At 37.7% G+C, this 15459-nt stretch overlaps 1 protein-coding gene across 1 annotated transcript in view; it reads right to left on the bottom strand.

The window, feature by feature from the left end:
• LOC146895309 (uncharacterized) overlaps positions 1–15214 on the bottom strand; it is an 85076-nt gene extending 69862 nt beyond the window's left edge. The window contains exons 1-5 of the mRNA XM_087904984.1: positions 15058–15214; positions 13571–13737; positions 11560–11619; positions 8974–9198; positions 6478–6617 (exon numbers count right to left, since the gene is read on the bottom strand). Of these exons, the coding sequence (XP_087761110.1) occupies positions 6478–6617; positions 8974–9198; positions 11560–11619; positions 13571–13685 (540 nt within the window). The 5' untranslated portion in view covers positions 13686–13737; positions 15058–15214. The remainder of the gene's footprint in view (positions 1–6477; positions 6618–8973; positions 9199–11559; positions 11620–13570; positions 13738–15057) is intronic.
• Positions 15215–15459: the final 245 nt, after the last annotated feature.

Genomic DNA, 15459 nt, shown 5'->3' with positions numbered 1-15459 from the left:
GAACCACCAGATCCTAGCTACACTATGACAGTAAAACCTGTATATTTCAAGGCATCTGAAACATAAGAAAACAACCATAAAAATAATTTATGAACATAATAGAATACCTCGAAGAGGAAATGAGAAACTCCCTTAAAGAAATCAATAAATCCCTTAAAAAAATGTCTAGAAAACAAAGAAAAATAATGAATGGGAGAAGGAAACTATTAAAGATCTGAAAGCTGAAATTGAAGCAATAAATAAAACACAACCAACAGAGTTCTCAAAATGGAAAATCTGGGTAACTCAACAGAAACTAAAAGTGCAAGCATTGCCAAAGAATATAAGAAGAGGTGGAAGAAAGAATCTTATGTGCTGAAGATATGATGGAAGAAATAAATTCAGTGATCAAAGAAAGCGTTAAATCTAAAAAAGCTCCTAACATGAAACATTCGGAAAGTCTAGGACACTGAAAAGGACAAACTTATGAAGAGTGGGACAGAAGAAAAATCCCAGCCCCGAATCCCAGATACTACATTTAAAGAAATTACAGAAGAAAAATTTTCTAACCTAAAGAAAAAGGTTAGGAAAGTATAAGAAAGAAGATTATATCAAATTGTAGGTACCCAGGTCTTTTTCCCTTTTCTTCCTTGGCATTTCGCAGGGCTGTTTGATCTCTGGCCCCTGGAGATTCTGCAGGAGCACTGGCTTGAGGGTAGCTTAGAAAGAACTTGGCTGTCTTTGTTATGGTAATTCCACTTGTGAACAAGGCTGCAGCTGCAGGTCCTACACGGCTCCCACGCCTACCTCCCATGTAGCTGATTCTGCCTGAGGCGCTGGGAATGTATCAATCTATTCTACTGCTCCTGATGGGAGGGGGGCCTTGCCTCCTGGTATAAATACCCGACTTGAGTTTAATAAAGCACGGCTTTTTTACTCTCTGGCAAGCGAGCAGGTCTCTTGTGTCTTTGTCTATTTAAACCCTTAGGACAATCGTCCATTCTCGTGGCCCTGGTTCAGGAATGCACGCTCTTGGATTAGGTCTGGGTATCCACAGAAAAGTGTGAAGCTAACACCAAATAGATTAGATCAGAAAAGAAAATCGTTCTGGGCGATGGTGGCAAACATCTTTAATTCCAGCATTGAGGAGGCAAAAGCAGGTGGTTCTCTGTGAGTTTGAGGCCAGAGTATTTACAGAGTGAATTGTAGCTACTGAAAAACCGTGTCTCCAAAAATGAGAGAGAGAAAGAGAGAGAGAGAGAGAGAGAGAGAGAGAGAGAGAGAGAGAGAGAAAGTTAGAGAAAGAGAGAAGGAAAGAAGGGGAGGGAGGAAGGGAGGGAAAGAGGAAAGAGAGAGGATGGGAGAGGAGAAGAAAAGAAAATCCCCAAACAGCAAGGTAAAAGGACCAAGTTGTCATTGTTTTTTTAACTGTGTAGTACTCTATTGTGTAAATATACCACATTTTCTTTATCTATTCTTTGTTTAAGGGGCACCTACATTGTTTCCAGGTTTCATTACAAATAATGTTTCCATAAACACAGTGGAGCAAATATTCTTGTGGTATGAGTGTTCATCATTTGAGCATATGCCCAAGAGTGGCATTGTTTGGTCCTGAGATAGACTGATTCTCAGACTTCAGTGAAACTGCTATAACTGCCATACTGGTTTACAACATGACTGTACAAGCTTACACTCCCACCAGCAACACCTCTCCAGAACAGTCCTTCATTGGTGTTTTTGATCTTAGTCATTCTAACTGGTATAACTTGCTGTCTCAATCTCATTTTGATTTGCATTTCCCAGATGGCTAAAAATGTTAAGCTATTTATTGAGTGTCTTTCAGTCATTTGATATTCTTTTGTTGAGAATTCTCTGTTTGGATATGTACCCTATTTTTAAATTGCATCATTTGTCATTTTAATATCTAGTTTCTTCATTTTTTATATATTTTGGAGATTAGTCCTCTGTTCAATGTGGAGTCACTGATGATCTTTTCCCATTCAGTAGACTGCCATGAATGATCCATGCTGAGTCCCTAAGCAATAGTGGAGAGGGTGCCTCAACTGGCCTTCCCCCGCAACCAGATTAATGACTACCTAGAGACTTCATCAACTAATGGATGCAGATGCAGAGATCCAGTGCTAAGCACTGGTCTGAGCTTCTGGAGACAAATTGAAGAGAGGAAGTAACAATAATATAAGCAAAGGAGTCAATACCACGTTCGGATACCTGGTGCGGGAAAATTATCTGTATTCTGTCAATCATATTTTAATAAAACGCTGATTGGCCAGGCAGGCAGTATAGGCAGGAAAGCCAGACAGGAAGTAGGGGTGGAGCAATGAGAACAGGAGAATTCTGGGAAGCAGGGAAGTTCCTCTGCCACTCCTGGGCAGACCACCGAAGAGGCAACATGTAAGCTGTCACATTGAGAAAGGTACTGAGCCCGTGTGGCTAACATAGATAAGAATAATGGGTTAAGATAAGTCATAAGAATTAATAAGTAGCCTGACCTAATGGGCCAATCAGTTTATAACTTATAGAGATCTCTGTGTGGTTGATTTTCCTTGGGGTATGCCAGCTCTGGGGTACCGGGCGGGACGGAAACCCCAACAAGCTGGCCCGTCATGTTACATATGGCGCCAACGTGGATAACTGAATCCACATAAAGCGTGAGAAAGCTTGGGAAAGAATAGAGTAAAGCATGGTTTCTTGGTAGCAGCAATTTCTCAGGTCTGCTCTGTTTGCTAGAACAAGCAAACACTCTCATCTAAGGGAGGCTTCCTGACTCAGCCTTAACTGCAAAACCTTGCAGCTCATTAAGAGGTCCTGCCACGAAACACTTAAATGCTGTTGGTGAAAAGCTGAACACATGCTTTTCGGTTTTCAGTCGTAGCAGGAAAAAAGCTGTGCTGTTTTAAAATGCCGGCTATCTGGACTGTCCTGCCAGAGCAAACTCTGACTCTTTCAGGCAGGCAGTCCGACTGAGTGTGGTCTGTGAGCAGAATGCTGCAGCTTGCTTGCTGGCAAGGACTTTGAAACGCCATAGAGTTGTGGCAGTGAACACAGCTCTGGCTGGTACCTCCGCTTTGAGGCTGAAATGCTAAGGAATGAGCTGGATCTAGCTGTCAAAGCCACGGCTCTCCATATTGCTTAGTAAATTAATGGCTCATGTGGTCAGAAAAAGAAAAATATACAGTAAAGAGAGATTCAAAGAGGAAGAAAACCTCTAAATGGTTTACAGTGTGTATATGCAGGCTAAAAGTTAAAGTTCTTAAAGTTAAAAGGAAAGAAAGAGAGTAGTTGGGTGTGGTGGTACACACCTTTAATCCCAATGCCTGGGAGGCAGAGGCATATTGACCTCTGTGACTTCAAGGGGTAGAGGTAGATTGACCTCTGTGACCTCAAGGTGTGGTAGTACACGCCTTTAATCCCAATGCCTGGGAGGCAGAGACAGATCTCTGTGAGTTCAAGGTGTGGTAGCATACACCTTTAATCCCAGCACTGGGGAGGCAGAAACAGGAGGATCTCTGTGAGTTCAAAGACAGCCTGGTCTACAGTGTTATTCCAGGACAAAGATATACAAAGATCCTGTCTCAAAAAGTAAAAGTAAAAATAAAAGAAATAGAGGTTAAAATAAAGCCACATAAAGATGGAAAATGCACAGAGAATCTTCATACTGTATGCTTTTATGCTCTCTTTAAATTGTTTGATTGCTGAGGAAGGAGCAACAACTGCTAAAAGACTTTTGTTTATAAATGCTGCTGAACTAACCCAAGATAGGAATTTTGAAAATACCTTGGCTTCAAAACTGAAGTCAAAAGGTATGTTACTTTGGAGAAGAGATTTTGCTTTTGTTTCCACAGAAAACGAGAGACTCTGGATTTATTCAGAGTTAAGAATAATCACCTTTGACCAAGGGAGGCCACCTGAAAAATCTCCGATAGGAACAGATGGCCCAGATGACAGAGGTCTACATCCAGAACTGATCCAAGACTGCTGCCTGAGATGATCAAGACTCCCAGGATACTTCAGTCAGGACTTGATTATAACTCTAAATTTTCTTTAGGTCCCCATAAGATCATCAGCGCCCCCAACCAGCAGGAAGTAGTCTGAAATACTACGCCCACATTCCCAACAAATGGATTATGGGTATTTTCCTTTGTTTAAAAAAAAAAAGAGGGAAATGGTGCGGGAAAATTATCTGTATTCTGTCAATCATATTTTAATAAAACGCTGATTGGCCAGGCAGGCAGTATAGGCAGGAAAGCCAGACAGGAAGTAGGGGTGGAGCAATGAGAACAGGAGAATTCTGGGAAGCAGGGAAGTTCCTCTGCCACTCCTGGGCAGACCACCGAAGAGGCAACATGTAAGCTGTCACATTGAGAAAGGTACTGAGCCCGTGTGGCTAACATAGATAAGAATAATGGGTTAAGATAAGTCATAAGAATTAATAAGTAGCCTGACCTAATGGGCCAATCAGTTTATAACTTATAGAGATCTCTGTGTGGTTGATTTTCCTTGGGGTATGCCAGCTCTGGGGTACCGGGCGGGACGGAAACCCCAACAAGCTGGCCCGTCATGTTACAGATACCCACAAAAACAGAAGACCTGAGCTAGTGGGAGCCCACTGACTTAGGACTGATAATGAAGAAACCTACATAGGACCAAACTATGAATGTGGTGATGGCTTTGTGGGTTGGGCAGTCTGTGGAACCACCAACAGTGAGACCAGGTATTATCCCGAGTTCTTGAATTGACTTTTTGGAGTCCAATCTTTTTGAAGGGATACATGACTTACTAAGTATGGGGTCAGGGCCTCAGTCCTGCCTCAAAGTGAGGTGTCAGACTTCGTTGACTCCCCATGAAAAGTCTTGCTCTCTATGAGGTACAGATGGGGAACTGGAGTGAGAGGAAGGTAAGGGAAGCAGGAGGACGGATGGAAGGGAGTGGGAACTGGTACAGGTATGTAAAATAAGAAAAGATCATTTTAAAATAAGTTAATAAAGTTAAAAGAAGAATATATGTGACTTTAATTAGAGAACTATAAACTGATTGTTATAATTCTATTATCTTGAGACTTGAGTATCTTTCAGTGTTGAACAAATTTGCTAAGCATGAACAGGGATGTTAATTTTATTCCCATTACTATAAGAGTAGAAAGATAGATAAAATACTGTCAAAACCCAAGTAATATATAAAGGCACACCTATTAAAATCACACAAAACTTTTCAATAGAAGTCGAGAAAGACCAGAAAGGTGTGGACTAATGTCATAGAGATATTAAGAGAGCACAGGTGCCAGTGCAGACAACTCTACTCAGGAAAACTTTCAATCACCATAGATGGAGAAAACAAAACATTTCATGACAAAGTGAAATTTCAACAATATCTATCTACAGACAGTCCTACCAGAAGTACTTGAAAGAAAATTTCAACCCTAGAAAGTTAACTACATCTGTAAAGCACAGGCAATAGATAATCTGACAGCAGCAAAACCCAAAAAGGGAAATACATATACACACATACAAAATCATACATACACAAGCACACAAGCACACTACCACCAACAACAATGAAAAAAATAATAGGAATTAACAATTACTGGTCACTAATTTACATCAATATCAAGGGACTCAACCTCTCAATAAAAAGATACAGTCTACCAGACTGTTTGAGTATGAGAACAGGATCCACCCATTTGCTGCATACAAGAAAAACACCTCAACATTGCCTCAGAGTTAAGGGTTGAAATTTTTTCCATCCAAATGGACCCAGAAGGCAAGGTAATATAGGTATTCCAATATCTAACAAAACAGAATTCAAACCAAATTTACCCAAAAGAGATGGAAAGGAGCATTTCATACTTATCAAAGGAAAAATCCACCAAGATGATATCTCAGTTCTGAGTATCCATGCCCCAAATGGAAGAGCAACCTCGCTTGTAAAAGGAAGATTACTAAAGCTTAAATGACACATCAAACCCCACATATTAAGGTGGGGGGACTTCAGTGAAAAACACCATGGGGCTAACTTGTAAAAACCATTTATTACATAGATCTTATATAATTTCCATTTTGCAAATGGGCCTAGTACTCAGGTAATTTCTCTATCCAGCTAATTCCAAGAAGAAGGCACTAAGCTCCAGACAAATGTAGTTGGCACTTTGTGGAACTAAATAAATGTCAGTCACTGGATATTATATACTAAAGGGTTAAACTTATTCAGGAAAAACTTGCTTCTCTGAGGGATCCTCTTGCAGAATCCTGAGAAAGAAAGGAGATTGCAAAGAACATTGTCTCTTAAATATCAGGTCTCTTTGTAAAAGACCCTGTAGCCTGACAGTAAGCCAGGAGCAGGAGTGAGTTCTGGGAGACTCTTACTGCACAGATTTGTTCACATTACAGGTAAACTATACAACCAAAAAATTACTTGCACTCAGTGTCTCACTATCCAAGATCAGAGACAGAGTCTAAAATAAAAAGTAAGAGTGTACGATACCAGTTCATCATCATCATCTATCTTCAGAAGGGACAAGCTGATGTACTGACATGTCTGTTTACATCCAATCCAGTGTTTATTTGCCAGGATGAAATAACATTTTATGCCATAGCAGAAAAAGTGTCTTTCAACATATTTGCCTACAACAGAGAAGGTGATTAAACTTCTTAATTTCTGACATATTGTTATCAGAGAAATGCATTTATTAAGCCTCTATAACTAAGAAAAATATTAGCTCTCAGATGTTAAGATTCTAGAATGCAGTGAGACTCCTGTACACCCATGCTTTATGCAATACTGTTTATAACAGTAGAAATATGGAAACAGCTGAGGTGTCCATTGTGGATAAATCAGTACCAAAAATATAGCAAATGAACACAAAAAAATACTGTTTATCCTTTAAAGGGAAGTAAATCTGCTGGGCATGGTGGCTTATTCCCATGACCTGAGCACTCACTCCAGAGAATGAGACAGGAGGACTAGCAGTTTGAGGCCAGCCTAGGCTAAGTATAGGTAACTTCCATACTAGCCTTGGTTACAAAGTAGATTCTAAGATAGCCTGGGCTACAGAGCATTAACACCTCAACATCACCAATACAGATGTTGACGACTGTGACAAACAGATGAACTTGAGTATGGTGTGCAAAATGAAACAAACCAGGCCCAGAACTAAATTTTATTACTCAACTCAGATTGATGTCGGAGGTCCTTCTGTCTATGTATTGTTTTTATTGGTTAATGAATAAAGTAACTGCCTTGGGCTGTTGATAGGGCAGAACATAGGTAGGCAGGGAATACTAAACTGAATGCTGGGAGGAAGAAGGGCAGAGTCACAGAAAGATGCCATAGAACTGCCACCAGAGATAGATGTCCTGAAACTTTGTTGGTAGGTCGTGACCTTGTGGTGATATACAGATTAATAGAAATGGATTAAATTAATGTAAGAGGTAGCCAATAACAAAATAGAGCTAATGGGCCAAACAGTGATTTAATTAATAAAGATTCTGGGTGATTATTTCAGGTCTAACCTAGCCAGGAGGCTGGGATCAACTAATGACCCTTCTCCCAACATCAGATGAAGGTTCTAACACAGCCCAAGCCTAAGAAACAAAGCCATCTGATACACAAAGACCTTGAGGGTGGAGAACAAACACTTTCTGCTCAAAGACTGTTGCAAGAATTACAGAATTCTAAATTAATAGTAATGCCCTGTGGCCACACTGGTTCACACATACTGTGCATTTAGAGTAATGCTGTGATTTATGTTCAATGCTCTTATTTCAAGAGATATAAGAGATATGAGAGAGCTAGTGAAGGTGATAGTCTGTTCTGATTATATTGATGCATTCAACAGTATACCCACATACCTAAACATGTCAACTTGAAAACAATAAAATGTGTCCAGTTTATGTAACAATACCACCACAATACAATTATTTTGTTTATTGAGGAGATAGGGGTGGCCATGTTCAGTTACCAAACTTTATCTTCAATCTTTATTTTCCTATGAAGAGTTATCATTGTGCAGCTCAGGCTGGCCTAGAATTTGTTGGGCTACATAGACTGTTCTCAATTTACAATCCTGTCTCGGCCTCCTAAGTACAGGGATTATAGTGTTAAGCTCTCATTTATAGATGATAAAGTTTTTAAAAAAATAAATAATAACACAAAATATTTTTATGGGTTTGGAATATTTCAAAAATTTTTTGGAGCTTTTCTTTCCTGTCACATATTTTACAGTGTAGCAATTATAAAGATATCATCAATTCTTGCATAATGAAATTGTCAATACGTACTATCATAGCACAGTATTATCATATACAAAAGCATTTTGTACACTCTAAAGACTGAACAATTATTTAATAATTATTGTTCAGTTGTATCAATTAAAGATAGCCAGTCATGATGTAAAATAAAAAAATTCATAACACTTGATATGTTTGTCTTTCAAGTGTCATTAATAGTGTTACTGTTAGAGGTGCATGAATGTGAACAGCCATGGTGAAACTCCAATTTTAGCCTCAGGGAGGATATCTTAGTCACAAACAGAACAACTTTGTTATAATAAACCAGAAGAAAACACACACAAACATAGTTATTTCTGTGATTGCTTCCATCTAACTGCTCTATGTTCATTTTAACCTGAATATTTTGTAAATATGTTCTTACTAAAAACTTCATGCTCTGACAAAAACAAATTTGGAGATTCAGATTTTTCCATAAGCAAAAATGACCTCATTTGTTAGCTGTGATGAATTGTAATTCCATGCACTGGTAGCAGTAGGGGCACCAGATAATCCCTAAATTGTATATACTACAAGATTATCCTAACCTAAACAAGGATTTCCAGGGTTCCTTACCCCTACATGAAGTAATAAAATCTCAACATTTAATCCACAGACCACCAGTGGTAAAAATAACTACCTGGACTTCAAATCTTCTGGAGAAGAATCAATACAAAAAAGTGAAATACTTTATTCAAGATCCCCTCCATACCTGTGAGCTCTACGCAGTCTAAAACTTTAGTTTTCCCACAGCATTTGTTCTGTTCTCTGTTGGAGGAGTCAAGTTCCTTCTGATGTTTGAGGTCATCAAACTCTCTAGACTTATTTCTCAGCATTTCTTTCATTAAGGAGTTGGTACTTTGCAAGATGTGATACTGTTGAGTGAGGTTGTTTAGAGCTTTCTGCAGATTATGGTTTTTTTCACTATACTGAAAACCTAAAATTAGTAGCAGATATAACACCAAAAAATGTGCATAAGGAATAAGTATTAAAATAAAAATACCAACATATATCATTACTTTAATTTGTATGTTAAAGTTTAGAAATTAACAAATCAGTTAATTTTAGAAATTGAGGTTGTATACAGTTTTTTGCAGTTTGTATTTTTTCTTGGCTACACTGAAAAAATTAAATTAGTAGAAGATAAAATAAAAATGCTTATAAAGTGTAAATATTAAAATTTAAGGTTAGAGAAAATTTTCCTGCTGACAGCCAATACATATCATTATTTTGATTGCTATTTTGACACTTGTAAATTTTTTTTTTGCTTTAAAAGACTGGCTTTAATGATGCTGCTCTGATCCTTTTGTTTCCACGGGATAATTGAGAAGCCTGGAAAAATGGTACAAGATATTACAGAAGCTTAAAAAATACTACACAAGCAATTTAGTAATGTATTATGAACATAGAGAATAAAATGTAAAACCAGGAATTATTAAGTCTTTCTAGTATTCAGAATAGAATGATATGTCTCCTAAAATCATATTTCCTAGTGTATTTTGAGACAATATTGCTTATAAAGTTACCGCCAATGATTTTAATGTTCATGTGAACTCTGTTTAAGACATGCCTGTTTGCACACACGTTTGTGCATGTATTTATATCTGAAAATGTTTATATATTTGTACATACATGCCTTTTATATTCACACATATTTATAGATACACATATATGTGTATGTTTATATAGAGAGATATTGAAAATAACCCTTTTTAAAAATAATTGTTTCTTACACTTTTTCTAAGTTGTCATATACTTATTCTGAATCTATGAAACATGAAAATTAGAAGGCAAATGTAACATGCAATTGATTTTAGAAACATAACAACCACTTCACCCTTCTCATCTTTTGCCCAGGATCTATAGCTGTTTTCAAAGACCTCATGAAATAAACTAATCTATTGGAGCATCTCTGTAATTCTTTTTTTTATTAATTAATTTATTTGTTTATAAAAATTTCCACTTCCTCCCCTCCTCCCCATACCCTCCCATTCTCCCCACTCCCTCTCCTCCCCCCCACTCCCTCCCCTCCTTCCTTTCCAGTCCTAAGAGCAATCAGGGTTTCCTGCCCTGTGGGAAGTTCAAGTTCCTCCCCTCTCCCTCCAGTTCTAGAAAGGTGAGCATCCAAACAGACTAGGATCCCAGAAAGCTAGTACATGCAGACAAAACAAGACCCAGTGCCATTGACAATGGCTTCTCAGTCAGCCCCCATGTCAGTCACGTTTAGAGACTCCGGTTTGATCACATGCTCGTTCAGTCCCAGTCCAACTGGCCTTGGTGAGCTCTCATTCGATCAGTCCCCTTGTATCCGAGGGTGAACGCATCCCACACGGTTCTGATTTCCTTTTTCATGATCTCTCTCCTTCTGCTCCTCATTTGGACCTTGGGGGCTCAGTCCAGTGCTCCAATGTGGGTCTCCATCTCTATCTCCATCTATCGTCAGATGAAGGTTCCCTCTAGTCCTGCCTTTCTTGCTCACGTTCTCCCTCCATCTGCTTCTCATTTGGACCTAGGGAGTTAAGTCCAGTGTTCCAATGTGTGACACTTGTAAATTAACACTTCAATTAACTCACTATAAGAATGGAACAATGAACTCTTCAGTATTGGGAGCTTTAGGGTAAGATAGCTAAAAATATTGTGGTGGAAACACCTTATGTTCTGATTACTTCAATTTTTCACAGCAAAAAAAAACCCTAACAAACAAATACTTAAGTAAAATAGTCAGAGACACCTAACACAGCATGAAAATTTGAACTAAGAAACATGAAGTAATAGCACAGTTATCATCGGAGCATATGGACTACCCATCATAGAAGAGACAATAATATGGAGATTTATAGCTTTGTTGGAGCTTAGTCCATAAGTGATTTTCTCTATGAATGTGAGGACATCAAACAAAAGGTAAAGCTGAGGTTCTTGAACTTCTAACTTCTGTGGACAGATTCCATCTTTTCACTTAACCATGTCCTCGATATCCATAAGACAATATAACATATTTTGTACAGCTATTTTTTACAAGTTGTCTATGTCAGATTCAAAGTGATCAGAGCTACGGAAGCAGAATATCAGCAACACAATTATCACAGGGAATATTATTATGAATAAGACAGAATACGTTCAATGCAGCCCCAGAGTCACTGTAATGACCAAGGGTTCAGGAGTCTAGGAGAAAACAAAAAACTTTCAAATTCCGGGATACCTGAAATGTCACCTGATGACAGACAAAATAATTATATTCTGTGGCATGATTAGTGTTTATTGGTAGTACCTAGACAAATGATGTATATGAATTACTCACTGTATGTCAGCCACACTGCGATTGCCATCAATAGAAGTAAGCAAAGGATCCCGAGAGCCACTACAATGAGATGTAAGGAAATTGAACACTCTAAAGACATTAGAACTGGTAAGAGAATCATCACCAGGACCAACCCATCATTCACCACTAGCTATAACCTGGAGCATCATGTGACAAAGGGATGACAAGCTCTAATGTTTTAAGTGAAATTCCAGAATACAAACTAACTCCTACACCTAAGGTTCAGGGAACAGCTCAGAGGAGAGGACTAGAGATTGTAAAATACAGAGACTCCAAACAGGGAAGCTGCAATCAGACAATCTCAAAAATAGTGTAACCTAAGCAACACATGCCAATATGTACAGGGGAAATCTCCAGACAACCCCACTCCTAGATGAAGAGCTCTAAATAATTGATGACAGGTGAGAGAGAAATTAGATCTCTTGTAGGAATGAGCTCATAAGTGGATATCTAATACCAAGTGATCAGTTCTAAAACATACACTCTTGTGAACAGCACTAAATGGAATGACAGATTACATATACGTAACACAAGTAAACATGTAACTAATAATTAAAGGGAAAGGAAACAATACAGACAATACATCAAAGTAAAGGCTTTAGAAGGTACTGGAAGGGTAACAGGGAAAGGGGAATTGGATATAATAGTTATGGATAACAATGATCAGTAAATTATATTCATATACAAAAGTCATCGTGAAACCCTTTATTTTATATAATTAATAAATTCTAAAAAAATCTAAAATGTTTAAGTTTTATATTTCTGGATGACATATACCTATTCTGTTTATACCCTATATATAGAAGAAGTTCTCTGGGAGTTTAGATAATTTTTGCCCATTCAGCCTTGACTCAGTCTCACAGGAAGCTGCAATGATGGGCTTAAGCTGCCTCTTTCAGGTGCACACAGTTAGTTCACCTCACAAAGCACTGAAGGCATAAGCAAAATGCAGGTAGGAAACTCAGCATAAAGAGGAAAGAAAGATCAACCCCGAGGAACCTTGAGAAACTGGTAGCCAGTCTGAAAATTCTGAACTCTATGAGGGTCCATTATAAAAGAATTCCTAGAAGTCAGCTCTTTTCCTGTCTATCAATTCTGTTTTTCTCAGGAAAATAAGATATTTATCCTTGTGTTTGAGGTCTTGGGTTGGTTCTAGGGTCCCGCAACTCCTTATCATCACACTAATGTGGCAAAGGTGTTCAGATTAGTGTTTAAAGGGGACAATATTTGAAGGACAAGAGAAAAAGTGTAAAGAATTTAGACCTCTCTTCTGACCTGACTGCTGATGCTGATGCTTGGCACTGAAGTTTGATGAACCACTTGGAATATCTTGTTTAGTAAGAGCTTTGCTCTCAACATTTTTTTTTTTTGGCAGGGTTTCTCTGTAGCTCTGAAACCTGTCCTGGAACTAGCACTTATAGACCAGGCTGGCATCGAATTCACAAAGATCTTCCTGCCTCTGCCTCCCACGTGCTGTAATTAAAGGCGTGACCCACCACTGTCTGGCTATACTTTTCATTACTTTAAGATTGTGTTCCTCTAGAAAATTCAGTGTTTCTTCAGAATGTAGTTTCTCTTTCTAAAGGCCTCACATTTTAAATCATATTTTGATAAAATTAACTAAAACTTGTTGGTTTCTCAAATTTGTAAAAGTGTATTCTAAGCAGGCTAGGTGGCTCACAACTGTAATCCCATAACTTGAGAGGCTGTGCTAGGAGAGTCAAAGATTCTGGGCCACTGTTCTCCACATAGGACAATTAAGTTTGGTCCTGGTTACTTGACACCCTGATTCAAAAAGCAAACAATAAAAAACTAACACAAAGCAAAATAAATTATTGATTTTTCCAGTCTCAAAGGTCATTTCTTTAAAAAGCTTGTAAGTCTTCACTTCTTCCTATGGTGATCTCCTATTTCCAGTTGACAATAAGAAGTACGGCTAGAACAGCTTTAAATGTCTGGTATGTATAGTGCTTAAGAGGAAAGCATTCACCTTTGTGGCCAGCCTCTCTTGGACCTTGAGTCTCACGAGGACTGGCTGTACTCTGTGATTCTGAAGAAAACTCAAAATCTCTTGAGGTTGCATATGTCACCTGCTGATTCTTCATCTTGGATGGAAGCAATGAAGGTTTAAATTATAGTATTGTCTTGAAATGATGTCTAGGTAAAGAAAAAGTTAGAATGCCCAAGTTTAGAATATTTTAGAATTTGATGCTGGGGTAAGGTGGAAAATTACTAACTCCTTTAAGGATCTGAATTCTGTAAAGAGTGTGGAAGGTGACTGGCTTCCACAACATATGATGAAACTTTTTAACTAGCGTTCACATCAATGATTGTTTGGGAATATGGTAAAACACCCTGAATTTCCAAAGAAAGATTGAATGGTAACATGGCCATAAGAATGTTTGACAAAACTGGTGCCACCTAAGCAACTGACATGTTTTAAAATGATTATCAACACATCAAAAACTATAAACTTGCCTAAAGACAAATCTCTTTGCTTTTAAAGCTTTTGTAAATTGTGTGATACTCACATGGATATAAAATGATTTAGTCTTCTTGTGACAATTTTTATAAAGTGTATGCTGGAAACAATGTCCAAAGAAAATTCAAATCATATCCCAGATGTGATAGTAAAAGTCTCCTTTGTAAAAGCCAAAACACCTGTACTCATAATCACAAAAGATTCCATGGACATGAACATTCAACAAAGGAAAGTAAAATGTATAATGTTATTTGAGCGTCCTGTATAAAACTAAAATTTTTCTACTGTGGTACCTGACTTTTGTCCAAGCACGTGGGAATCTGAAGCAGGAGAATCTCTATGGCCTGAAAATCTAGATGTTAAATTTCCAAAGAGATAAGACTACAGAAAGAGATTCTTTCTCAAAAAATAGAAAGAATGAATGAAAATTTGTTAGTAGGCATCCATAAATGCTCATAAATTATTCATCTTAAGATAGCAATGAATATATAAATTATTAAATCATAAGTAATTATGATTTACTTTACCTCTTCTATTAAAGAGTATTTGAAGGGGCAATGAATAAAAAGGTAATATTAAAAATTGTTGATGGACTCTATTCATTTCTAGTATATCTAACACATTTTAATTGATAAAATTTTCTAAACTCATTTACAGTTTTCCTAATTCTCTAGAAATAAAATGGATTCCTATTATAAAATCTACAAAGTGCAGAAAAAGCTATGTAAATCACTTGAACTAGTCATAAAGTAATTCTACTAATCATGATCACTCTCTTTACATCACTCACAAGAAAATCGTAGCACAATAAATGAAAATTCCTTTCTTGAAGTTTATCTCCAATGTTTACAGGCAGACAACGCAGTTCTAACATGATCAATTGTCTTTCTTATCTCTGTCACCACCATGCAGGTCATTTGTAGCTGAATGACATTTCTCTAGAATAAGTATGATTCTGTGATAGAGAAATCTGAAGGAATCAAAGTGGCAGTTACCTGTACCCCAATCAGGTGGCGATGCAGGTGGTGAGGAACAAGTTATATCCCCTCAGAGACTCCAAAGAAAGCACAGAAGAGAGTCCTTCTACATGATGCTTCTGCTCTTAAAGTTCTGCCCCTCCTCTTGACCAAAACAAAAAGAGGAAATTGTATGTTGAGTGCTGATATTGAAAGATAAGAAAAATGAGCTATGCATTCCTGCATATGAAATGATCCCCACTTCATGTGCAGAAGAATCATGTTTGTAATCAGTATTTGGTGACTGAAAGGATAAAGGAAAATATGCTTTGCTAAAACACTTCCAATATTTTCTGGTAAACTGTAATATACTTAAAAGAAGCCATTGTTTATTTTGGTTTTTATTTATTTTTTTGTTTTGTTTCGTTTTTGTTTGTTTTT

The sequence above is a fragment of the Myodes glareolus genome, chromosome 3, assembly GCF_982192425.1.
Source record: "Myodes glareolus chromosome 3, mMyoGla1.1, whole genome shotgun sequence".
NCBI lineage: Eukaryota > Metazoa > Chordata > Mammalia > Rodentia > Cricetidae > Myodes > Myodes glareolus.
Note: the sequence above shows the minus strand (reverse complement) of the source record. Positions and strands in the feature narration are given on the sequence as shown.